Source organism: Miniopterus schreibersii (genome assembly GCF_964146895.1).
Source record: "Miniopterus schreibersii genome assembly, chromosome: 8".
In the NCBI taxonomy this organism is placed as follows: domain Eukaryota; kingdom Metazoa; phylum Chordata; class Mammalia; order Chiroptera; family Miniopteridae; genus Miniopterus; species Miniopterus schreibersii.
Genome location: NC_138109.1, coordinates 40,232,435 through 40,258,166, shown reverse-complemented (window position 1 = coordinate 40,258,166; position 25,732 = coordinate 40,232,435). Strand labels below are relative to the sequence as shown.

The following is a 25,732-nucleotide window of genomic DNA, read 5'->3' as shown; positions in this document are numbered from 1 at the left end:
GCCTCTCTTTCTGTCCATGAATATCTTTCTCTCTCTCTCCCAGTCAACAACTGAGAAACAAGTCCTTCCATCAACCTCAGTCCAGGCAGACAGACCGAGCCCACTGGAAACACACCCTTTCGTATGGTCAGTCACTTGGAAGAAAATGGAGAACATAACAGTCTTTCAAGTATAGGAAGAGACTGTGTGTGCAATGACAGCAGCCACTTTATCTGAATCGACAGAGAGGCCAAGAAGAAATAAACCTAAGGTTACATAGCACAGCTTTTCCCAGCACATCAGGAAGGAATTCCAAAATATAGGACAGACACTGTAATACTATATCTGAGACTGGGACTTGGTGTTCTGTCGTCAGGTATCCTTTCCTTTTCTCTTTCCCCCCTTAATGATGATGACAATAACACTACATTTGCATCCATTTCCAGTTTTCAAAATACTTCTACATATATTCCATTCTCCCCAAGAGGGGGGGGGGTTCCCCCATACTTGCCTACTTGGGACAGAGAAATGAACTAAACAAATGTGTCTTCAACCACTGGATCTGTTAAATATTTCCTGTTGACTGAGCTACAAAAATGCCAGTTTCTCCCATTACCCACTCTCATATTTTCTAGAGCCCCCTACACAAAGAACCAACTGGGGCTTATCCAGACAGCAAATATGAAGGGCTCATTAAGTGGTAAATCAGCCCTGGCCGGGGTGGCACAGTGGTCAGCGGGCCAGCCCGCACACCGGAGAGTTCCGCTGTGGCCAAGGGCACGTACCTGGATTGCAGGTTTGGTGCGGGAGGCAACTAGTCGACGTGTGTGTGGTCTCTCTCCCTCCCTTCCACTCTCTTAAAAAAAAAAAATCGATGGCAAAATATCCTTGTGTGAGGCTTAACAACAACAAAAACAATATGCTAAATCAATTAATGTAACAAGCTGACAGATTTGAACCCAACCTCTTTCACTTTGTGACTTTCAAAACTTCGACAAGTTGTTTCCACTTTCTGAAGTCAGTAACTGTATTCGAAACAGAACTCTAACCCTTAGCGTAAGGCCCAGCATGCAAAAGGAGCCCCCAAAAGCGTGCTACTGTAAGTCCTAATTACCAATAAAATATTGTCCTTAGGAGATATTTTTCCCTTTCCTAGCAATTTAAGCAACCATATCAGGCAAAATCCTGCAGTTTCACTGGCAGTAAATAAAGAAGCTTCCATTAGGTTAAATTCTAGATTCAAGTCTACAAAATAAATTGAAACAAAAAGAAAATGTAAACCCTTTGTCTAACAAAGCTTTGGGGTGTCACTGTCTGGGAGCTCAAGCACCACCGTTCTTCATAAGTAAATCCTCCTTGTGACAACTGCTCATGATATGTCACTAATACAGCTTGACTTATCCACAAATAAGACTGTTAAAATTGCCTTCGAATTAACAGAAAGCAGGGAAAGACAGACAGTTGGAGCAGATGAGACAATTTCACTTGTCTTACCAGGCGAAGCCAGAGCCACAGCCCCACTTTACCAACCCCTACCTGCTCTAAGAGAAAGTTATCCGAAGCATTAACTAAGAGGGTAAGAGGCCACCACTGTTGCGGGCTTAAAGCGATCCACTTTCACTAGGCCTCAGGGCAGTGGGGCCCTCACTGAAAATGCAAAATCCCCAGCCAGGGGTAAGAAGGGGAGAAAACGTTTAAGACGCCCGGGTCTGGGGTGCCAAGCCCAAGGGTCTCCGCCTTCCGAAGCTCAGCCTCCTCCCTCAGTGCCCGTCCCATTGCCCCGCGGGGTCAGGGGACTTGGGAAGGGCCCGGGACCGGCTGGGAGGTGGAGAAATGCACAAAGGCTCCCTTCACAAAGCGTTTGCACAGGGGCCGCCGCGTCATTAAACACGTCCCCCGAACGTGCAGACGCTCCTCTAAGGAGATGATGAGGACCACGAGCTCACTCAGTTTGCCCCACAAAATGTTTATAAACCCACTGCAGGGAGGAGGAAAAGGTATGTGTGGCAGGGAGGAGGGAAGATTTAAAGTAAGTGGCAGGGGGCCTCCCTTCTCCTTGGTAATTCCAGGGGAAAGGAGGGATCCACAAAACGGTCCGACAGGGCTGCTGCAGCTCGGGCCGAGCTATCTGGTGTGGGCACAAGTCCCTTCCTACACTTGCACCCTCAGACTGCCAGCTGGGGGCTGAAACACATTCAAAGGGCGCCTTCCTAGACGTAAGGCGTGAGACAGGCATTCCCAGCGCAGCAATGCGGGCTTTTCAAACTGCTCCTCAAATCTTCCGAAGTTGGAAGCACAAAATGTAGTAAGTAATTTTCCAATAGAACTCAGGATACATTGTCTCAGAATATATCACAGTATATGTGCAGCGCCCAATTATATACACTTAAGTTATTAAACCACTCATGGGACATTGTCTCAGAATATATCACAGTATATATGTGGTGCCCAATTATACACATTTAAGTTACTAAACCACTCATGGGACACTGTCTCTGAATATATCACAGTATATATGCAGTGCCCAATTAAACACATTTAAGTTACTAAACCACTGATGGGCAGTCATGGGCTGAATGAACGATTAAGTTCTTCACTTCGTTATTTCTTCATGACTGCTTCTTCCTGGGGAATGAAGCAGTTACACAAAGAACAAGTCGGCCCACAGCCATACATGGGATGTCCTTTAATTTTTCTAGATATATGAAAGATAAAATAAGAACCTTTCACTCAAAAAGTACTTTTGAACTCTTATAGTAAGATATGTATTACTTTATTTTTTTAAATGTTTTACTGATTCACTCAAAAAGTGCTTTTGAACTCTTATAGTAAGATATGTATTACTTTATTTTTTAAAATATGTTTTATTGATTTCCGAGAGAGGAAGGGAGAGGGGGAGAGAGATAGAAACATCAATGATGAGAGAGTCATTGACTGCCTGCCTCCTGCATGCCCCCCACTGGGGATCGAGCCCACAGCCCAGGCATGTGCCCTGACTGGGAATCGAACTTCAATCTCCTGATTCATGGGTCGACACTCAACCACCAAACCTCGCCGGCCAGATGGTATGTATTACTTTATAATTCACAAATGGATTTTAGAGACAGTTCATTTGATATAACAGCTCTGTGAAGTATTATTTACTCTCATGTTACAGGTGAAGAAAGAGACCCAGAGGGATTAAGATGGAACCCTGCGCCTTTGCTTCCAAATCCATCCATCCTTCCATCCACTCACCCACCCACCCATCCAGCACTTATTGAAGGTCTACTCTTGCCCTGGGCACTATACAAGGTATTGAAGATGCAGAGAAAGCAGGCTTAGTTTCTCCCTAAAAATAGCTCACAAGGGCAAGTACAGAGTTCTGAGGGGTCACCAAGCAGCAGTATTCAACCCAAATATAGGTGTAAAAAGAGAGACAACTTTCTAGTATTGGAAACTAGACCTAGTTGTCCAGTATAGACAATGAAGGCAATGCCATAACTGAGTCCTCAAGGACAAACCCAGTGTTCCCTTCACACCAGGATGCCTTCCACTATTCCCCAGTATTAAACTAGGCTAACAAAAAATAAACCTGATGATAGTGTTTGTTCCAGAAGATAAATAACTGCACAATATACCCAGGAAGTCTTAGCAGCAGGGCTATCTTTTACAAACCTCATGTTAAGTCGAAAGATAAGGTAAGTGTATAATGTAAATGAAGCGCCACTGGGCACAGGCAGGTAGATACTCCATGACAGGTAGCTTACTATTCCTGTGTGACTAAGAATTTCAGAACAGGGGAAGTTACCCCCTGTGATGGGCAGGAAAGCTCATTCCTGTGAGACGGGCCTGGAAAGACACGGAGCCAGCTTCCATTTGGTCCAAAGGCATTAAATGGACACATGGCCTGGGAAAGGGGGCAGAGGCCAGAGCTGCTGGTCAAAGGCCTATTCTAAGAAAATAATGGGAGAACCCAAGTCCATGCTACCAGAATAAAGGCTAGCCTTCCCTATATTTTTCTGAAGTTATAAAAATGCCCTTATAACTCAAGCAACAAAGATTTCCCGTGGCCTTTTACTAAGGATAAAACATCCTCCAGATACAGGCTGTTTATACTGCAGCTATAGAATATCTTCAGCCCTCCTCTTTCTTCCAAATGAATGACGCTACCCAGATTTTTAAATTTTTTTCTTCATTTTTTTAAAATCCCAACCTTTTGAAACTCATGAAGAAATATTTTGAGAATCCTACAGTTTCAAACCACCTTTAGTCAAAAAGAAAACTAAGGAAAGGTCTTTTAAAAAGATGAAAGACAGTTTATGATTTTAACACACACAAAAAAGCTAGTTTCTCACTGTTCATTTTTAGTGATAATTTCATAAAATGAGAACTGTACCTATCATTTGAATCCCCCACTGCTTTGGGTCACTAACTAGAGAACCTTGACATTCATGAACTGAGCCTTTCAAGTCTGGACCATTTGAAAGCAAACCCTGCCCAAGCCGTGAAGCATGGTACTAAATTTGAGTCATTACTAACAGGACAGTCGTATCATACCAGTCTCTATGGATCATACGATAGGTTTGATTATGTACTTACTTTTTTAAAAGTTATTTAAGCAAAGTTTTTCTAGACTTCTCTTTTAATTTTTACACAAAGGCCTCGTGGGGTTGACAGTGTAGGGAATTTAAATTGGCAGGAGCTTTCGGTCCTACATTCCTTCCACCATTTGCTGTCAGTCCCCCTGAGGATGAGAGGTTAGACCCGAAAAGCATGATAGGAAGCGATTTTACATTCACACTTTCATTTAGTCTTCGATTCACCCTTTGAGGTAGCAAGTGCTCCCCATTTTACAGATAAAGCAACTGAGGTTAGGAAGCCAAGTCACGTAGCCTCTGTACAGCCACTTTGTGATAGTTCTCCAAGGACAAAACAGTTGTGAAAGTCACTGAATGGGATACTGTGGGGGAGAAGGGCTTTGCTCACACAAAGTGCACTCCCTCCCCTCAGGTGCCTGAAGGGCACACGCATCTTCTCCTGAGAGGTGGAAACGCATCAGTTTGAGGAGGAAATGCCAGGTTTAAAGCGAGGCTTGTGAGAGAGGGAGCTATCACAGATTATTCATTTAGCCGTCTTCCCCAGCGCGTGTTTGATGTAAATGGCAAGGGTTCAGAGGTCAAAGAGGAAGAAGTATGTGCTTTAATTCCTCCCCCCTAGAGGTGCCTGAGTGTTTTCTATTAACAAAAACCCTGCAGCCAACAAATCCTGCGCTTGGATCAAACGGCCGTCCATCTTTTAAGCTATAACATCACAGGGAGGCCTTTCCAGAGGAAGCCAGGCCCAGGCGGACCTGCGCTACCAGGGAGAAGGCTGGTCCGCCCTTTAGGAATTTGAAAAACATCTCCCTTTTTGCTGAAATTGCTTAGTGACAGGCCAAAAATGTCCCCAAAATAGTCGTTCTTGATCTATAGACAGGAACTAAGTTGAAAAAGGCGGAAGAAGTGGTCCGGGGCTGAAACAGAGCCATTTGTACCTGAAGAACCAATTCCTTCAGCCAAAGCTCTTAGGAACAGACATTTTGGCAGCAAGCTTAGTCCACGGGGTTCTGTCTGAGCGAAATGAAAATAGCCAATACTTAACCCGTATTATTACAGTATATAGTACAGAGCAGGTAACAATATACGCCACTTCCTCTTCCTCAGCCGTGAATAATGTAGGAGAGCCCTCCTGCTCCTCGCACCCCACACACCCACGGCCCTCACTGCAGCTCAAAACCTACAAGTGAGGGGTGGGGCCTTAAATCCTGAAGACGCAGCAACAGATCCCTTCACACAGAAAAGGCTAACACTTTGTGAGACCTCTGACATCAGGCATTGTGCCACATATTCTTGGAGACCTTCTCTTATAACCCTACAAGAAACTTGAGGCTTGGAAGGACAGTGACAGGGCTTGCATTAAAAGTCCGAGTTTCTGGAAAAAGGCTTTTGTGAGTTGGCCTGGGTACTGGGTCTGCTTATATATGGGGGGGGGGGGCAGACAGACATCAATGTGAGAGAGAAACATGGATCAGCTGCCCCCAACCCCGGGGGGATCAGGGGATCAAACCCACAACCTGGGTATGTGCCCTGACCGGGAATCAAACTCACCACCCCTCAGTGCCTGGAATGACGCTCCAACCAACCGAGCCACACCAGCCAGGGCTGCGTCTGCTTTTATAACCCCTCTGGGTGAATACTGTTTCAAAAAACAGACTTTGAAACGAGCTTTGGAAGCTAGTCTGTTGTAAACCGAGGATAGCTGGAAGCATTCAGATTTCTTGTCACCTTTCAGGAAGGCCTCCGCACTTCTTAAAAAAATGGCTTTTACTTGGAAGCACATCCACAAAGCCTCCAAAAAGGTAAGCATTCCCCTTGCCTGGCAGGATAGTCCTAGGAGACTGGAGAATGGGCTAAGTCTCAGGCAGCTCAGTTAGAAAAAAGAAATAAAAATCCACGTTAAGGGTTTATAGGAAACACACAGAGGAAGAGTAAAGCATAGTTATTGCTTACAGGCCACTTGTGAGTCTTCTAAAAAGGCCGTAAACAAGAAATGTGGCTCGGGAGAGACTAGCCTGAAGAGTTTATCCCTCAGACAATCCCTCCGGTTCCTGTGACCCCTCCATATCCATTAAGCAAAAGTCTCGCCCTGGCCAGCTGGCTCAGTGGTTGGCACGTCACCCCGTACAACAAAAGGCTGTGGCTTCGACGCCCCGTCAGTGCGCACTGGAAGCAACTAATTGACGTTTCTCTCTCATCGATGTTTCTCTCTCTCCCTTTCCCTTCCTCTCTCTAAAATAACAACAACAAAATCAACAAACATATCCTGGAGTGAGGATTTAAAAAAGTCTCGAACACTGCATTCCCATGATCTCCCTGCACTCACCTGGTGCCCCGCTGTTCCCAGGCCGCTTACCCATCTCCCCAGTGGACTGTCTGCTCCAGGAAGGCAGGCTTGGTAGAGCGTATACACATTGTAAGTGTTGAAAGAATGGATGGAGGAACAATAGCAGTTATGCTCCCAGGCGTCCCATCTCTTGATTCAATGTCAAATACTACGGGAAAAGTCACCACATACTTTTACTTCAATAGCCTATGAACATGGTAAGTGAAAATTCTGTTCCATTCAAGTCCTGTAACTCTTGAATCAGATCAAACAGAAGACAAATTTTTGGAGGGTAAACTAAAAAAGGATACTTATCATACTTTATCTCCTTGATACTATTTTACTATGTCATAATGAGATTCCCTTAACAATGAACTCTTGATAACTTGGTCCAAAATAGATAGTAATTATTTTTGTAATTATAAATCTCTCAAAAATCATTTATTAAAATCCAATAAAATGTGTATTTATGTTCACTTGAAAATGTATTAACTATTACTAAGTTTCAATCACTAAGTGAACTAAATGCAGGCTGTTTAACCACCTCACCCTGACGTGGCACTTCTCTCCGTGACTTTTCTAAACGTCAACATGGAACAGACACAGCCAAACAAAAATCAGGGATGGGCAAGTGGAAATTGGTCAAAAAACTGCAATTTGCAAAACACGAATTATAAAGTATCCCCCACCAGGTGCTTAGAAACATAATTCTGTCTGAAACATGTTATGTCACGAAACATATTATATTATTAGGGTATATCTGTAATAATAGGTTTATAAAATATAAACTCCACCAGCATGGGTAATTCCAAGCCATAATCATCTCACATAAAGCTAAAATTATATTCTACTATATAAAGTATTAGAATTGCCTTCTACACTAATTGATTTGGATTCTTCCACTAACCAAATAGATTAAGCAGTCCCAGATTATCGTGCTAACATGACGCCATCAAGTACTTCTTATGTTTCATGCAATTGCTCAGTAAATAAGCAATTACATTTTTAAAGGGAGGGAAGGAGGGGAGAGTCTAGCATAACTAAGACACTAGCCAAAATGATAAAAAACCATTCCCATATTCTCCTGCATGGAATGATAACTGTGGTGATCATCTGTGTTACCTCCCCGCTGCCCAAATCACTATAGACTACGCAGCAGTCATGAGATGCGGGTGGAATCAACCCCATGTCCAGCTCTAGGAGTAGATCCAGATTGGCACAAACTAATGTAATCCCATCCTCCTGCCTTCCGCTAACCACAGTAAAGTCGGTTCAGGGTGAGCCTGAGGCATCCTACAGTGAGTAGAGGAAGGCGGTGTCCTCTTCTGAGGAGTGCGAGGTGCTCCTGAGAGGTCTGGAACCACTGCACTCATTTTACTACAGGCAAAACCAGCCTGAGAATTAGCTAATATCCAGAGGGTTGACTGAGCCTGGAGAGCAGCAGAGAAGAAACAGAGCCAGGGCTCTGATCAAACTGTGCCCGAAGCTCACACACACTGTCAACCTTTCAGTGATTTAAGCCAACAAACACTATCCTTGAAGGCAGTTTCAGTTGGGATGGGTTGTTACTTGCAATTCAATATATCCTATGAAACCACAGGAGGATGATAACCATGAGTCTACGGCATACATACACTGTGACCCTAACAACCACCCAGGGCTGAGACAGGTATGACTTTTCTGTTTATAAAGTGAGAAAGCTAAGGCTATGAAGAGGGAAAAGAGGACTTGTCAAAAGTTACATTGCTGGTAAGCTAAAATCTCGACTGCCTTTATTCATGAATTGTTCAGCAAAGACTATCCGTCAATATGAAGGAGATTATCGATGTTGTCTCCTATTTCTATATTGAGCAGTCTTATTTTCTTGAATCTGTGTTCTACTGCAGCTGTCCTACTTTAAATCATAGCCTTGGCCCAGTGGGCCTTTGTTGATGTACATCCTTAAGTAATACAATGTCATCATATTTAAATGAAACTGCAAAGGTAAATGTGGTGACAATACTCCATGAAGAATAAATACCTTCATTACTCTCTCTGCCTCCATTTCTGCCTCCCCCCACCTCCACTTCCACCCACACCCCATACAATCAGGGTACCCAAGAGCCAGAGGGATATTTCTAAAGCTCAAGTCAACCATGCTGCTCTTGTGCCTAAAATTCTCCAATGGCTTCCCATTTCAGCCAGAATAAAATCCAAACTCTGGTCTCCACAGGGACCCTGTCCTCTTTCATCCTTCTCCACTCCCACCCTCCCCTTCAGTGCCTTCTTTCAGCTCCTCATCCACACCAAGCTCATTCTCCTCTCAGGCCCTGTGCTTCCTACACTTCCCGGGCTCCTCCCAGGAGCCTCAACACCATTCCTGCCTCAGCCCAGAGCACACAGCAGAGCCCCCCCCAGGAGGCCTCCTCTGAACACGGAATTAACCTACCTTATCTCCCTCGCAGAACTAAGCAGGGTCCAACGTTATTGTTAATTTTTGCATATTTAAGTATCTATTTCCCTCGTCTAGAATGGGGGCCCCTCCAAGGCAGGGGCTCTGATTTGTTATCACTGAACCCTCATGGAGTACCATCAGTGGTGACTTCCTCTATGAATCCACACAGGCCACTTTAACCAAAACTTTTAAATAATGCTTTGTTCGAGCTGAAAACATGAACTGCAAAATCCACAACTCTCTTTTAAAGATTTTTATCTACCCTGAATCCAGGGCATCGTTCTTCTTTAGGTCGTGAAAGCAAATTTCTTGTGAGAACAATGCCATTTAAAAAACAAACAGAGTAGCAGAATTTGGCACTCATAAGGAAAATAAAAAATGCCTCTGAATTAAAAAACACCTCTCAGAACTCAAGAACAAACAGCACACAGAAATTTTTGGGGATCAATGGAAATGTTATGAAACTGAGTGGTAGTGATCATTGTACAAATCTACAAATGTAATAAAATCAGTAAATTGTTTTTTTAAAAAATCAACAGTAAGTAAAGAACCCAATTTAAAAACGGGCAAAGGTTTTGACATTTCACCAAAAAAAATATATCTATAGATTAATGGCAAATAGGCACCATTATTCATAGGGAAATGTTTATTAAAACCACAATGAGCCCGGCCAGGTGTGGCTCAGCAGCTGAGCATCGACCTAGAACCCAGGAGATTGTGGTTCGATTCCCAGTCAGGGCACATGCCCGGGTTGTGGGCTCCATGCCCCATTGGGGGCGTGCAGGAGGCAGCCGATTAACTATGACTCTCTCATCACTGATGTTTCAACTCTCTCTCTCCCCCTCTCCCTTCCTCTCTCTGAAATCAATAAAGACATATATTTAAAAACAAACAAACAAAAACCACAATGAGATACCACTTCATACATTTGACAATGGCTAACATTAAAATGACTGACGCAGGCAAGTTCTGATGAGGATGTGGAGCCATCAGGACTCATGGCCAGCGGGAATACAAAATGATACAGCCCCTTTGGAAAACAGACTGGCAGTTTCTTACGAAGTTTAACATACATTTAGCATATGACACAGTAATCCCAGCCCTAGAGATGGGAAAACATATGTTCCAACAAAAACCTGTACATGAATAAACATATAGGAATGTTTATAGATTTATGACCTCTAAAAATTCCAAATGTTTTTCAACTAGTGAATGGATAAACAAACCGTGGTACACCCACACCATGGAATTCTACTCAGGAATAGAAAGAAATGAACTGTTGATATACACAATATAGCTGAATCTCAAATCCATGAGCTGAATTTAAGAAGCCAGACTCGAAATGCACACCATAATGCATCCATTTATATAACATTCGGGCAGAGGTAAAATTACAGAGCTGGAGATGGTTTTCAGGAGCTCCAGGTGAGGGGGTGGGGGACATGAAACTGTTACATGTCTCGATTGTGGTGATAGTCACATGACTGTGCATTTACCAAAACTCATGGAACTCTACACCAAAGAGAGTACATTTTCAAACCCATTAGGATTTATTATTATTTTTTTTAAAAAGCGAGAATGTTGAGAAATTAGAATTCTTGTCCTTCGGTGATAAGAATATAAAATAGTGAGCCACTATGGAAAAGAGCATGACTGTTCCTCAAAAAATTACACATAGAATTATCACATGATATAGCAATTCCATTTCTGGGTACAGATTCAAAAGAACTGAAAGCAAATATTTATACTACCCACATTTATAGTGGCATTATTTTATAGTAGCCAAATGATGGAAGCAACCCAAATACCCATTGTTGGATGAATGAACAAACAAAATATGGTATATACATCCAATGGAATATTATTCAGCCCTAAAAAGGAAATTCTGATTCATGTTATAACATGCATGAACCCTGAAGCCATGATAAGTAAAATCAGTCAGTCACAAAAGTACAAATATTGTATGATTCCACTTACATGAGATACCTAGTATAGTCAAATTTATATAAAGAGAAAGTAAATGGTAGTTGCCAGCACCTGGGGGTAGTGGGAAATGAGTTATTGTTTAATGGGGACAGAGTTTTAGTTTGGGAAGATGATAAAGTTCTAGAGATGGTTGGTGGTGACAGCTGCACAACAGTGTGAATGCACTTAATGCCACAGAACTGTAGATTTTAAAATGGTTAAAAGAGAAAATTGTTATGTATAATTTACCAGAAACTTTTTTAAAAATGAAAAAATAATGTTTGATACACTTCACAAGATTTTGGTTCTAAAGTTTCAAAGCCACATTAAAAAGGGATCTTTGCTATTTACAGGGGGAGAAAAAAGTTCACTTTACTATATGTAAACCTATGAATCAATCAATCAATTAATCCATCAATGTAATACAACAGGTGTGGGGGGGTACATCTGAATCATTACTGCAAGAGTTCATTACGGCACACTTCAGAAGTATTGCAGGTCCAGTTCCAGACCACTGCAATAAAGCAAATATCACAATAAAGCAAGACACATGATTTTTTTTGGTTTTCCAGTATATATAAAAGGTCTATTTACACTATATTGTAGTCTATTAACTGTGCAACAGCATTATATCTAAAAAAAACCCAAACCCATATGTATAAGTTAATTAAAAACACTTTATTGCTAAAGAACACTAACCAACTGAGCATGCTGGGGAAATGGCGCCCAGACTTGCTCAATGCAGGGCTGCCACAAACCCTCAATTTGTAAAAGATGCAGTATCTGCAGAGTGCAATAAACGACACATGCCTGCATTCAGAGCTGGCTCTAGAAGTTTTTTTTTTATTTGCCAAGAAAAAGAAGAAATCACATAGAAAGTATGACTTTTTCAAAAAATTATTCTCAGTATAGAACAGTAAAGCTACATTTTTGTTTTTTCACCATGAGAGACTTTAATGAAGTTGTAGTTTCCCTTCTCTCTACAGGAGGAGAAAAACAAATGGCCTGCCACAGACACTGCAACTTCCAACCCTCTCCAGATCCAGGGTCTATCACCAGGCATCTTCACCCTTCTAATGGGTCCTCATCAATAAGGGCATGACCAAAAGAGTTAATGGGAAACAATTATATTTGCATTGATTAGGAATAAGACTCCTAATGCCTCACTTGCACCACCCTTCTGCGATCATAACCCAGCCGCCAGCTTGCTTTCGGTTCCTCAAGTATGCCAAAGGCCCACCTTCCCAAGCAGGCTCTTCCCTCCGTAGCAATGCTAGTCCCCCAACCCTCTCTGATCTTTTCCCTCCTGTTAGCCCTCCAACTCCACCCCACTGGCTCCTCCTTTCCACCACCTATGGATTCCTTCCTATACCACCCAGTCCGGAATTGTCACTCCCACTCCCCCTTGTCCACTGAGTACTTATTGAGTGATTCTTAGTGCCAAGCACCATTCCACAGGAAAACAGCTGTGAATAATGCAAAGCTTACCTGGGGCAGGTATGTGCTTGCAGTGCTGGAGGGACAGTGAATGTGTGTGTGGGAAGGGTGGGAGCTTGGTGAGGGAAGGAGAGATAAGAGATAAGCCACAAATATATCAGGGGCCAGATCATATCTGGCTTATCTATAAGGCCACTGAAATTTGAGATTTTACTCCCAGTCAGATGAGAACCTTTAGTGAATTTTAAGCAGGGAAGTAACATAGCTGGCATATTTTTAAAGGCTCTCCCTGGTACTCTAATAGTCCTTGTTTCCTTCATAACACTATTCGAAATTTGTAATTTATATTTATTTATGATTATTTCTTTAAGGTCTATTTCCCCTAATAGGTGGTATACTCCGTAAGAGTAGGATCATGTTTCTTTTTTTAAACACAAACTCAGATCTAAGCACACTACCAGGCATATAGTATGTGCTCAATAAATATTTGTTAAACAAATTAACCAATGAATTTTTAACCTCTAGGATAATGTAGCTCTAAGCACATAATTTGCAAGTACACACACATTTCCGCATTTTTATATTCCTAACTGTCCTCAATAGACGTTCCCCCAACTTTCTCTAACATGAAGAAATTAAACAACAGAAGCACCTAATACTTAAGAGTCCTACTGTGCTTGATACCCTGCTAGACACTTTCACTCATCTGAAACATTTTAAATCTTTAGTAGCAAGTAATAGCTCAAGTCACTCTAAGTCTAGAGTAATAAAATTAACACATTAAACATAGTATAAGTTTGTTATAATAAATATTAGAAAGTTACAAAGTCTACTGTTTAAAGATGGGCATACAATTTCTGTAGTCCAGCCATTTCTGAGTCTTCACCATATACCAGAGACAGTGCTACCCAAACATACCAAGACTACGGATGAATAAATCTGGGCTCTTGCTGGTGGGAGCTCATGCTCTAATAACTCTCATCTGTACAAAGCTTTACTATTTGCAACTCTGTACATGTATGCAAATAAAAATTTCCAGGCCTCCTTGATGGTCATCTGAATTTATACTATCTGTAGGGATCTCAACCCATAACAAATGAAATTGGTTCAGTCAGCACAAAGTCTATTCCCCTTCCAAGACAACCAAGGGGCAAATAGCCCTATTTCACACAGGGTCCCTGAAACCAACTCTGGGTCCAACAGCCACGACTGCCAAAAACCTCAGCTCTCCCACCTTTCTCCAAATCTGCCCAGGACAGCAACAACCCACTGACAGTTTCCTAGGGAGGGAGCAGCAGCAGCAGCAAAGAGCAAAAAACTGGCTCTCCTGCCTTGGCCAAGGGCAGCTCTCATTCAGAGAACACTATCCAAGGCAAACACAGCACCCACACTTCAGCACCTCCTGTCTCTGGGCTGCCAGGAGAAACACTGGGCTTTGGAGAAAGCCAATCAATAAACATGGATGAAATTAGGACAAATGAGTCCAGTATCCTGGCAGGGGCCAAAAAAGTTCCATGAAGTTTCATTTGAGTTAGCAAATGATTGAGGATGGACAAAAACCCCACCGAATCTTTCTATAACTCTCATTTCCCAGAGATAAATGTGATGATCACAGTAAAACTTTTATGAATATTTACATAACACACATATTCCACCAAGAAGGTCATAAAAGTATCCTTAAACCATTTATAAATATTGTAACACATATTAGGGAGGTGATATACTTCAAAATTCCTTCTTTAAATATCTTTTTGTGGTTATACACAGCACAGTAATTCTCAAGGTTGTATGACTTCCCTGGGATTTCTTTTCTATATAGAACCCTCACTTTATTTTCAAGTGACATGGAAATATGAAGACTATTTTAAACTGGTTATTATTTTATACACGGAGTCAGAGCAGATGGATGAATCTGTACTTCAGTGTATTTATGGATCATTAATTTCTGGCCCTTCCTCCTCTGAACTAAAAAAAAAATTTTTATAAAGAAAGTTGGCCATCCTATACTAGACTCCATTTGTCTTGTTTCCTTAACATACCCCCTTATCAGCTCTGCCACAGCCGAAGTGATTCCAAATTGCTTCATGACACACTCGGATTTTCTCCCTCTAATAATTCCTCCTTCCTGCCCATGACTGGCAGGCTTCTTCCACGCTGCAGTAACGTGGGACAGCTAATTATCTACCAATCCACCTTGCTATTCCGCACTTGGCAACTTTTATCTGCACAGGACAGCTGCACTCTTCCCGTTTGAAGTAAAATGTCAGTCTCTGCTAATGCAACAAGACTTACATCACTAATGATGTCTCCGCACTTTGAACAAGCAACTCAAAGCCTAATTAAAAATTCAGATTCATTCTCACCGGCTTGCCGATTTGCACTGCCCTTTCCACCGAGGCCTCAGAGTAGCTTCTAAAATACTCCATGCAAAAATAACATTTAAGAAAATATCCAAGGGGGATCAAGAAAAAAAAAAAAGTGCTGCCGTCTTGGTCTTTGACAGAGTCTTTAAAATAACTGTTATGGTTGGAACAGAACCAATACGTTATCACATATAACAGATAAGAATTTACTCGACTGGCTTCTACCCTGCAATTACAATAAAGCTATGGACCCAGCTACTTGCCAGTCCATCCACTCTGGCATTTAGGTGTTGGAACTTTTCTAACTATAATTAACTCGGAAGATATTTGACTATGTCAGTCTGAGCTGAGGGAGACTTCTTTTGAACTCAGAACAAAGGGCAGGGTAAACGTCATTCGCATGACATCATGACATTTGATTTCATTGCCGAGTCACATAAACAACCCTTCCAAAGTAATAATACTATTTTGCAGTTTTTGGAGGAGGAGGAGTACTTCTTACTCCTGGTGACTATGACTGACTGTGAAGAGAGATGCAGGTCTTGAAGCTCAGTTGCAAGATAGAACTTTGCCTGAAAATTCCAGGTGGAATTTCCTTCTGTAGCTTTTACACAAACATTGAAACAAAATAAACGAACAAATAAGACACCAGTTGTTCCTCCCCTAAAGTTTTATTTTAGCTTTTTAATAAAAAATTAATTTGGGTGGTACAGGTTTGCAACTATAAATAGCTACTGACCATTTACATCTGCTTTTAAAAAATATCTAAAAACACTGTAGTAAGTCTCAGAATTTCTGTATTTCTTCAGTGGCTCACTGACGCTTAGGTATTTAAATAACAACTTAACCTAAACAAACAAACAAAACCAGTCAGCTGCCAAATTAGACTATCAGCTTTAAGTTCTCAGCTGTAAAATAACTAAACCAAACATTTTTTTCAAAAGAGGAATGGAAAGGTTCTTAATTAAGTCTGGGTTGCTTCCATTTTTTTTATTTTTTTAAATATATCTTTATTGATTTCAGAGAGAGGAAGGGAGAGGGAGAGAGAGAGAGAGAAACAATGATGAGAGAGTCATTGATGGACTGCAGCCCGCAACCCGGGCATGTGTCCCAACCGGGAATCGAACCCTGATCTCCTGGATCCCAGGTTGATGCTCAAACCACTGAGCCACGCCCAACTGGGCTGCTTCCATTTTAAGGCAACTGTTTCTTGGAAAAATGGAGCTCCCACGGGATATAGAATAGTTGAAAAGGATTGAAAACCAAGATTCCTAAGACTAAGACTTGAGTTCTAAGTCTACCACTTACCACTGCTGTGCTCTCAGAGAGCCTCATTCCCACAGGGCCTGTTTCTCAACCGTAAAATAAGGGAGGCAGATATGACTTTCTGGTCCTTCCCAGTTCCCATGGCACCCAGTGATCTGTGGGCCTGCGAGGTCAAGGAGAAAAGGCATGCCAAGGGCAGGCCTGCTGAGTCTGGATTTGTACAACCCATCAGGGCAGATCACAAGACCACGGTGGAAAGCCAGCCAGCCAGTCTTGAGAGCCAGAAGCAGGAAGACCACAAAGCAGGCCCTCCCTGAACTGAACTTGGGGAGGCAGAGCCTAGATATGGTGCAGGCTCTGGCCGCTGGTGGCCACTAATGATGTCTGAATCCTAAACCACTTCAGCTGAGTTACAGGTACCAAGCTTTCTCCAGATGTCTAGGTCTTCTCTCCCAGAGCACATCTCCAAATACAAGAGGCTCCCAGGCACAAGCAGCCGCTAGTTCCCAACTCAAACACTGATGACCTGCTGCCAGCCGCCTTGAAGCAAAGGGGAGAACCTAGTTAAGGAAGTGGGCGTGCGAAGAGTGAGAAACAGGGTACTAGCCACATTGTTTGAGCCTAATCTTGCCCTGCCCCAAAATCTACCAGACTTTTCAGTTACACAAGACAGCAGGTACCTTTCTTATTCAAGCCAATATAAATTGGGTGTTCTGTTACCTGCCACTGAAGTCCCAACTGGTGGGAAGGATCCAAGGACCTTACAATGTGACCTCTGTCTACTTTTCTGACCTCTTTGCACCCATTCTTTCCTGTAGCTCTCTAACCTCCAAGTCTTAATGCCATCCTCAAAGGTGCCATTACAAAGGAGACTGCTGGGAACTCCATTCTTTGACTAACCAACTTCTATTCACTCCATTTTTTCCAGGAGGACTTTCAGAGTCCCTTTCCATCCCACCAAAAGGTCCGTGCACTTTCTCTAAGCATCCAGAACCTGCTCTCTCACAACCTTCATTGCGTCGGAAATTAATTGATGATGGGTATCTCAGGCTGAGCATAGTACCTGGCGCCAAGTCAACATTCGATAACTATTTCTTTAAGTACCTATGATGACGGGGCGGGGGGGGGGGGGGGCTCATCTCCCAAAGCAATCCAATTGAGAACTCTTCATCAGAATGCTTTCCTTTTACTACACAGAAACTTGCTTCCCCATAACCTTTACACACAAGCATCAATTTTACCTTCTGGAACCCACTGAATAATTCTAATCCAGTCACTGTAAATCGGAGGCCTCTGGCTTGATCCAGCCTGCAGACATGTTTGGTTTGGCTCACACACTGTTTTTTGTTTGTTTTTTTTAAAATCTGATTTCGTTGCCAACATTTTCAGAATCAAGGGATTTCATCTAAAAACCAGATATCCAGCTTCTCCTGAAAAACAGTCATGTGGCAACATTGGACCCACAGTGCCACTGGCAACAATTGCAGAAGCTGAGTAGCACCTGCTTCCCTTCAGCCCTGGCACGTGCCCTCCAGTTTATAACAGCGAACACCATTCTCTACTGACCGACACCTGCCCCACATCACTCATTTTGTCTAACTGACCCCTGTAAATGTTAGAATCAGCAACCCTGAGTATAATCTAGATCCCACGTTTTAGAGTTCCTTTCTATACTATCTTGACCTGTACAAAATGGTTTAGCCTCCCTGGTAAGACATGAGCTCTCAGAGGAGCTGTGGATGGGCCAGTACGTCTCCTCCCCTCTTCTAGCCTCCAATTCTGCAAAATGAGGTGGCCGGTGAATATCTGCTGACAGACTGATCATTAGACAAATATGCATATAGTCCAGCTTTTCCTCTTCAACCCTCCCCTCTCCCATCTACAGTTTATCTTGCCGTGTCCCTTTTTCACTCCTTCCTTCCTCCTCTAGGAAGCCAGGCCGGAAAACAAGGGCCAGATGGCATGTAAAAGGGAGGGAAAAAAGGATCCCAGAGGAGCTTCCCAAAAGAAGCCTGGGCGTTACATCTGGAAGGCTGAAGAGATTGGTGGGCAAAAATACTACCTGTCTGTGAAGGGCTAAGGGACTCGGTGATGGTTTTTGCTCAGGCATATCATCATTAAAAATTCTAAGTATTTGCATTTTTTGTGTGGACTGCAAATTCTACGCACTGATGTACCAATATTAGGTATGTTATAAAAAATTTAAAAATATATAAATTAAATAAGGATGCAATAAAAATGTTATGGACAAAATAAATGTGGTATCTGGAATTTGCTTCAAAATAATCAAGGGAGAGGGAAAGAGTGGGTGGAGGCAGAGATGAAACCAGTCTGATCACAAGTGAGTAACTGTTTAAGCTGGGTAAGACACAGGGGCATTTTAATGTTATTCTCTTTACTTTTGTGTGTGTTTTTTTTCAAATCTTTGTAATATGAAACTTTAAAAGTAAATAAGTAACTATGAATAGCAGGTCTAATATTTTCTTCATAAACCCCAAGGGATGGTTTTGTACCACATCCCTGAGGTCTGTGCACCATACTTGGCTAAACCTCTGGGACAGAGGACTGACCACACTGAAATATGCAGGTTCTGAAGATTAGATTTCAGTTTCATTCAGGCTTGGGAGCTACATGTTTGTTGCCTTCCAGGTTCTGTGCCCTGGCACGAAACAGACTGTCCCATATTCATTTCTGTTTACTGACTGTTCCTATGTAAGCCTTGTGCTAGATGCTTTTAAAATATATTTCTCTCCATTAACCAAATGAAGCATGAAGACACTAGAGTTCAGAGCAATTCAGTAACATGCCGGAAGTTACGCAGTTAAACTAGCTGAGTCAAAACTGTTGTCCCTGAACGTCAACTGTAATTGAAAAATAAAAATTTATTTTTAAACTGTCGCCCCGTCATGTTTTGAATTTCAACATATTTTTACACCAGGTCCAAACAGATCCAAAACAAATCCCACTGCACATAACTCCAAAATTCCAGAGTTCTGCAAGGTTCCTGTCGGCTCATCCCCTTAAGCTCAAGGAAGGAACTCCTTCAAGCAGCAACCAGAAATAGCACCAAGTTACAAAGTGTGAAGCCATCTCCTTCCCCTCCCCCACACCCCTCCAGACTCAAGTATGATTGGCACGAAAAGCATAAGCACAGGCGAGGATGCCAGCTATAAGACGGTATTAGTGGAGAGGAAGTGAAGGAAGTCCTAAGCACAACAGAGACAGTCCATCAGAAGTCATTCAACATGTTCTTTCTTGGGCTCCCTCTTACCAAGTTCAACTCAGTCAGCCCTCAGTGGCCAATTTTCTTCTACTACAAATGTTCAATTTCAGAACAAGTCAGCTGGTTTTCCATGAGGGCTTATATTGTACACAAGGCATAGACTCAAACCATATTAGTTGCAAATATAGGTATTTCTCACCCCTACATTCTATATTGCCTAAGGACACATTCAAGGCATCCTAAAACATGCCATTCCTGGTACCATGGACACTATTTAGGGGAAAATACAAACCTTACCTAAACATCACTGCATATCAGCATGAGGTTATAGAAGAGCCACCAAGATGTTTATGTCCAGTAACCAGAGACGCTCCAGGGGTGATGGCCAAAGAAACAAGACATGGGGTCATATGAAGATGTACAGGAGTCACAGGCACCCCCTATGCAGGCATTTAAGATACAGCAACTACCTTGTCTGATGCCATTAAAGGAATAGAAATGTCTGATGAACTACAGATTTAGTTACCCTTCATGTCTGAGGCTGCTGCTGCTTTCAGGATTGGCCTGTGCGTGCACACAGTTCACTGAACAGACAGAGGGAGGAATAGCCACCTTCTGTGACCTCATCAGATGGGCTTGGGCAGCCCTCTTCGGGACTCCCGTAATGCCCCGTTCCCCTCTCCACCACGACACTAACCCCTGCATTCTAACGCCTCTCTGCCTCTCACTAACCTCCTATATTAAAACACCTGGTTTTGTATCTATCTCCATCATCAGTTGAGAGCTAAGGGCACGCACCAGGCCTAGTTCACCTTACATCCCCAATGTAGTCTAACCCAAGGCCTCTCCTACAGCTGATGCCCCCTCTCCCAAAGTTGGCTGAACATTTGTTGCAAAAATGAACGATAAACTTATGCAAAGCTGCTCAACTGCGTGCAAGCTGCAGCCGTTATTTACAACATTGCTCTATATTTTCAGCCAACACCTCCCCCCAGCTGAGCCCTTCAGTTCCTGAAATCACATCTGTCCTGGCTGCGGCTCTGTCTTCAATCTGAGTTGAAGCTCTAGTTTGCGCTTCTGGTATTTCTCCTGCCTCTACTGGAAGGACCCCCCCCCCACCTCCACCGCACCCCCTTCCAGGCCACATACAGCAGAGCAGCTGTCTGACCAACCTGCTGGTGTGTCTGCCAAGTTCACAGTGACTATGCCCAAGCCCAGCAGAGCCGAGTTAGAGTTAACATCAAGGCGGGCACACTGGCCGTGTGCCAGGCCCTTGCTGTTAGGAAGCCAGTATTGTCATATAATGTTAAATGGGCCTTATAAGTGCCTGGTGAAATGGCTCCCAGAGCCAGATATGCCTTCTAACAAGCAGGCATTGTTACTTAGCTGTTTTACCTGTGCAATCTTACCTCGTCCTCCAGATTGTAAATGTAAGGGGCTGCGCTGGAATACCTCCTTGTAAATCCGCTAAACACCTAGCTTAGCGCTGTGCGCAGTAAGCTTTCAATGAATATTTCTCCATTTAAGAACAACCACATCCATCCACATTTCCCAGCCCCAGCCTCACATTAACAGGTGCCGTCACATGCATGCACTCTTTCCATTAGGTTCACTGAGCAAATCTCTGCGAAGAATCACCATTCCCAAATTTGCAGATGAAGATCATCCAACTTGTAAGTGGCAAAGCTGGAACCCAGTGTAGAGTTCTTTCCCCTCCACCAAGCTGCTTAATAAAAACTTGCTGCATGAATGATTGAGAAGTGAGTCTCCCTGGACATAGCCACTCTCTGCTCCCCAGAAACGTAGATGGTTTCACTCCACCAGCCCCCTGAGGGGACAATGATTAGGTTTTTGACTTTTACCCATGATGTATGATGCCTGCTGCCAGGGGGGCAGTGTTCAGTGACAGTTTTCCCAGGGCACTGGCAAAATTAGTTGGTGCAAATCATTTCAAGATTTTTTATTTATTTTCTCCATTACCAAAAAGGAACAACAGAAAAACCAAGAGCAGGCAGCCTCCTGCAGAAAAAGGTTTCCAAGAAAATCTTTAAGATGGACCGCTTTTCAGACTGTCTTCTCTATCAGCAAGCACAAAAACTATGTCATGGGAAACTACAGTGCTGAAAGAGGCCTGGTTTCTGTTTTTGTAAAATTACCCCTTGCAACCTCCTGTGAGCAGTATATGTGCTGCCATTCGAAATGCTGCAACAGGCCTCATTTCAGGACTTAGTTTGCAATTTCTCAAAACTAAAAAATGTCTTTGGAGAATTTCGGCTGCAACAGAAGCAATTTAAAAGTCTGAAACTAGGTTTTGGGGTTTTTTTTTACACATACATACTTGACTTCAAAAGTTCCTCATAGAATAAGACGCTGTCCTGAAAAGGCCTGCACTGAGCTGGAAATGCCAAGGTCAAATGAAAGAAGTCAATCCCTTCATCAAGGGAGGGTATTTTTTTCCTGCAAAGAGCTTTTCTCAGCCCCCTCATATGACCTGGTCCCTTAATGTCCACGTGAGGCTTCCTTACTCTGAACAACAGATTAGCTCTACAGTTATAAAACTCAACATTCCACAAGGGTGGACTATATAATCTGCACTTTAGGTAACAAACACCACAAAATTTCAGGCCCAATGAAAAAATTCCAGAGGAAAATGTGAGGTTCAGGATCTTTTTCTAAGGGTCAAAAACCTAACCTGCCTTAGATTTTATTGTACAAGTATACCCCCACCCCCAAAAAAGCTGGCAGTCTAACAAAATTAAAGAGACTCTCCCTAATTTCCCCAGATGGAGGCAAGTGGCAGATCAATGTACAGCTCAAGAAGAGGAATTTAAATATTAAATACAGTATGTGCTTCTCCTTTCAAAAAAGGAGAGAAGCCACTTCACATTTTGCCAGACAAAACCCTGTCCCCAGGAGGCCAGTTTCCACAAAGAGGTTGCAAAGGTGTTAGAAAGAGGCCAGTTGGGAGGAGATAAAGGGCCATTTGGGCACAAACCCCCCACCGATCAGAGCTTTTTTCTAAAGTGTCTCCTTTTCAACAGGGAAGCCTTTTAAAACTACATTTGCTTTGGATCTCTACCTAAATGACAATGTGTTAGGATCCGATTTCACCTTTTGTCAAGGATAGGGTGAGAAACAGTAAAACTGCTGTCAGCATCTTAGAGAAGGCAAGCCCTTAACTTATGTGGGGAAGGGGGGGATTCCTAGGGTCTCCTGTCCAGCCCTAGTTATGGGGTAAAGGTGACAAATGCCTACTAATCTTACAAGCAGAGTCCAAAAAGCAACATATTAAATTTCCTTTATTAGAAGAGGTGTCTCCATGCAAAAATACAATTGTTTGTGCTCTGAATTGAAACATTCACTACTGGGAGGGTGGGGGGAGGATCCGTTTTTTCCCTCTAACATTAACATTTTAGTTCTATTTCCTCTATTAGTTCTTAGAGATTCCTAAGAACACTGTCAACAGAAATCACAAAATGCATATGGAAAAAAATTAACTAGATCTTAACCTGAAAGATCTGCATAGAAAAGGACAGTTAAATGGGGGAACTTAAAAGCTTGTCTATTACTATGCAAATGAAGAAGAATCTGACTCTACTGCACTTCAGAGCCGGGTGTCTGCAAAGAAATACTGTACAGAAGAATTATCTTTCAAGCAAACCAACCACCAGTCTTCAACCTCACCTCACTGTTAAAAAAAAAATTCTAATTGTCTTTCACTTTAATGTAACAGATCTGGGCAACTCGCTTTAGGAAAACTGTATCCTCCTGGGAGGAGACTGGGGAGGTTCTAGGGAGGGAGGGTGTAAAAAAAAAAAAAGATGTCAGAAACCTAAAAGTGATGGGAGGTGGACCGGTGGTCACAGTGAAACCGAATTTTGAAACCTATTCCAAGAACACATTCCTGGAAACTTCATTCTTTCGAAGACCCACATTCATCACCACGGTTGTTGTCAGAAGCATGAGAATGAGGCTGTTCTCCTGAAGAATGTCGTAAGCAAAGGTTTCGGACTCCTAATGTCATCTCAACCTCTCCTAAACCAGGGGGTCTATCCAGCCGAGTAGGCTAAAAAGTAAGAGCAGGAGAGAATCTCCAGGTGGTTGCTGTTGAGCCATTTTTCCTACTGCTGGTTATTAGTAACACTGCGGGTTATTATTCGACCCGCTCATTCTCTGGGAAGCCCCTGCCTCTCCCGGGAAGGAGCGACACCGTGAGCAGAGGACAGAAAAAGGACCCTTAGTCACTGGGTCGTGCCCCCCCCCCGCCCCGCCGCAAAAGACATAAACAAAACAAAAATCGTACAGCGGCCAGCATGCAACAGACAGTGGCCACAGCAGAAAGCAACAACCACCAAGTCCCCACACAGGACAGGAGTCGGGAATCCACCGGGAATCTACCGAGCCGACCCCTCCCCCAGTGCCGCCGGGAGGGGACGCGCAGCGCCGAGTCCGCCCCGCGCCGCCCTGCGCCGGGCCCAGGTGGCGCGGGAGCAGCTGCGGGAGCCTTCCCTGCGGAGCCTTCCCTCCCGGCGCCCCTTAATGCCACTCGGTCGGAGGGAAACCGGGAGGTGGTCGAGGCGGCAGGCTGGGGGCCTCGGGAAACCATCCGAGCCAGGCGGGCCGGCTGGGTCCCAGGATGGGCACACAAAGAGGGAAGGGAAGTTCGCAGGGGCGCCGGGGTGAAAAGGAGACTGCCGGGGAGATTCGTGCAAATTAGGGAAGGAGGTGCGAGGGAACCGGGGGACCCCTGCCGAGATCAAGGAGCTGGGCTAGAGGGACAGTGGGTTCCGCGCAAAGGGCAGGGGTTCTGCAGAGGAGAAAGGGAGGGGCTTCTGAGTGCAAGGAAGAGTTGGTGTGCGTTTGGGCGTGGGGGGACCCCGTGCACAGAACAGGGGTATCCGGTGGAAGTGGGGGGCGGGGGGTGTCGTCTGTGCACGCCAGAGAGGTCGGTGCACGGTCAAGGGGACCTGTCCTGGGGACGGGGCTCTGCACAGGAGAGGCAGGATGCTTGGCAAGTTTGGGGGCGCAATGGAGGCCACTTACCTGCATGGTGACGACCCCCAGCTCCTCCGCCGCTAGCCTCCGCATCTGGCTCGCCAGCACTTGCGCCTCGTCCAGGATGGAGAAGTCGGCGTCGGCCACCGCGCCCAGCAGCCAGCACGCGACCAGGCAGCGCAGCCAGAGGGGCGGCCGCAGCGCCCGCGCCCCGGCCCGGCCGGGCGAGCCCCGGCAGCCGCGGGCCAGGGCGGCCCCCGCCGGCTCCTCGTCCTCCGGCTCGCGGGCCATGCTGCCTCCCCCAGTCCCCGCCGACGGGCTCCGGGCGCCGCGAGGCGGGGAGAGAGCAGCGGGAGGTGCGCCCGGGGCCCGCTCGGCGCAGCCCGCAAAACTTTCTTCCCCCGCGCAGACGCCTCTCCGCGCCGCCGCGGCTTCCAAACTTAGGGGGCGCCCGGCTACAGCGCGGGAGCGCGGGCGGCCACCATCGCCTGGCTCCGGCGGCGCGCGGGAGAGGAAGCGGCCGCCCGAGCGGTGCCGGACCCCGGCGCGGGCCCCGCGGCGCCGCGGGCGCGGGGGAGAGCGGCCGCGGGGCTGACAGTCGGAGCCGAGCCCGGAGCCGCCGAGCTTTCGCTTCCCCCGTCGCGTCCCGGCGCTGGGAGGCGGCGGCGAGGGCGGCCGGCGGCACCCCGGAGGCGGAGCGGCGACCCGGCTGCTGCGCTGGGGCGGCCACCCGAGGAGGGCGGGCGGGGGAGGGGTGGAAAGAAGAAGAACAAGAGAAAAAAACACACACACACACACAAAAAAAACTGAAAGAAAGAAAGCAAGCGGCGGGGGAAAGGGAGGTGTCTGGTGCCACCACGCCGCGCTCCGGCTCCGCGCACTTCCCGGCTCGGCCGCCGCCGCGGCTGCGGTGATTTATGGAGCCAGCGAGAGAGGCGGGGAAACTCCCCCGTCGCCCCTCCTCTCGCTCCCTCGCTCCCGCCCCGGAGCTGGCCCCGGAGACGCTGGGGGCAGGAGAGCGCGGCTCTCTTCGCGGGTACTGCCCCGCGGGGGTTGGGGTCCCTGGGACCCGCGGTGGCCGGGGACTGCCACCCACCGCAGCTCCCGCCGCCTCCGCGCACGCGAGGGACTCCGGGACCCCCCCCCCCCCGTTCAAGGCGCCCCAGC

At 45.0% G+C, this 25,732-nt stretch overlaps 1 protein-coding gene across 1 annotated transcript in view; it reads right to left on the bottom strand.

The window, feature by feature from the left end:
* Positions 1 to 25,464, bottom strand: part of CACHD1 (cache domain containing 1) — a 192,714-nt gene extending 167,250 nt beyond the window's left edge. Inside the window, exon 1 of the mRNA XM_081145542.1 lies at positions 24,614 to 25,464. Within this exon, the coding sequence (XP_081001668.1) occupies positions 24,614 to 24,856 (243 nt within the window). The 5' untranslated portion in view covers positions 24,857 to 25,464. The remainder of the gene's footprint in view (positions 1 to 24,613) is intronic.
* Positions 25,465 to 25,732: the final 268 nt, after the last annotated feature.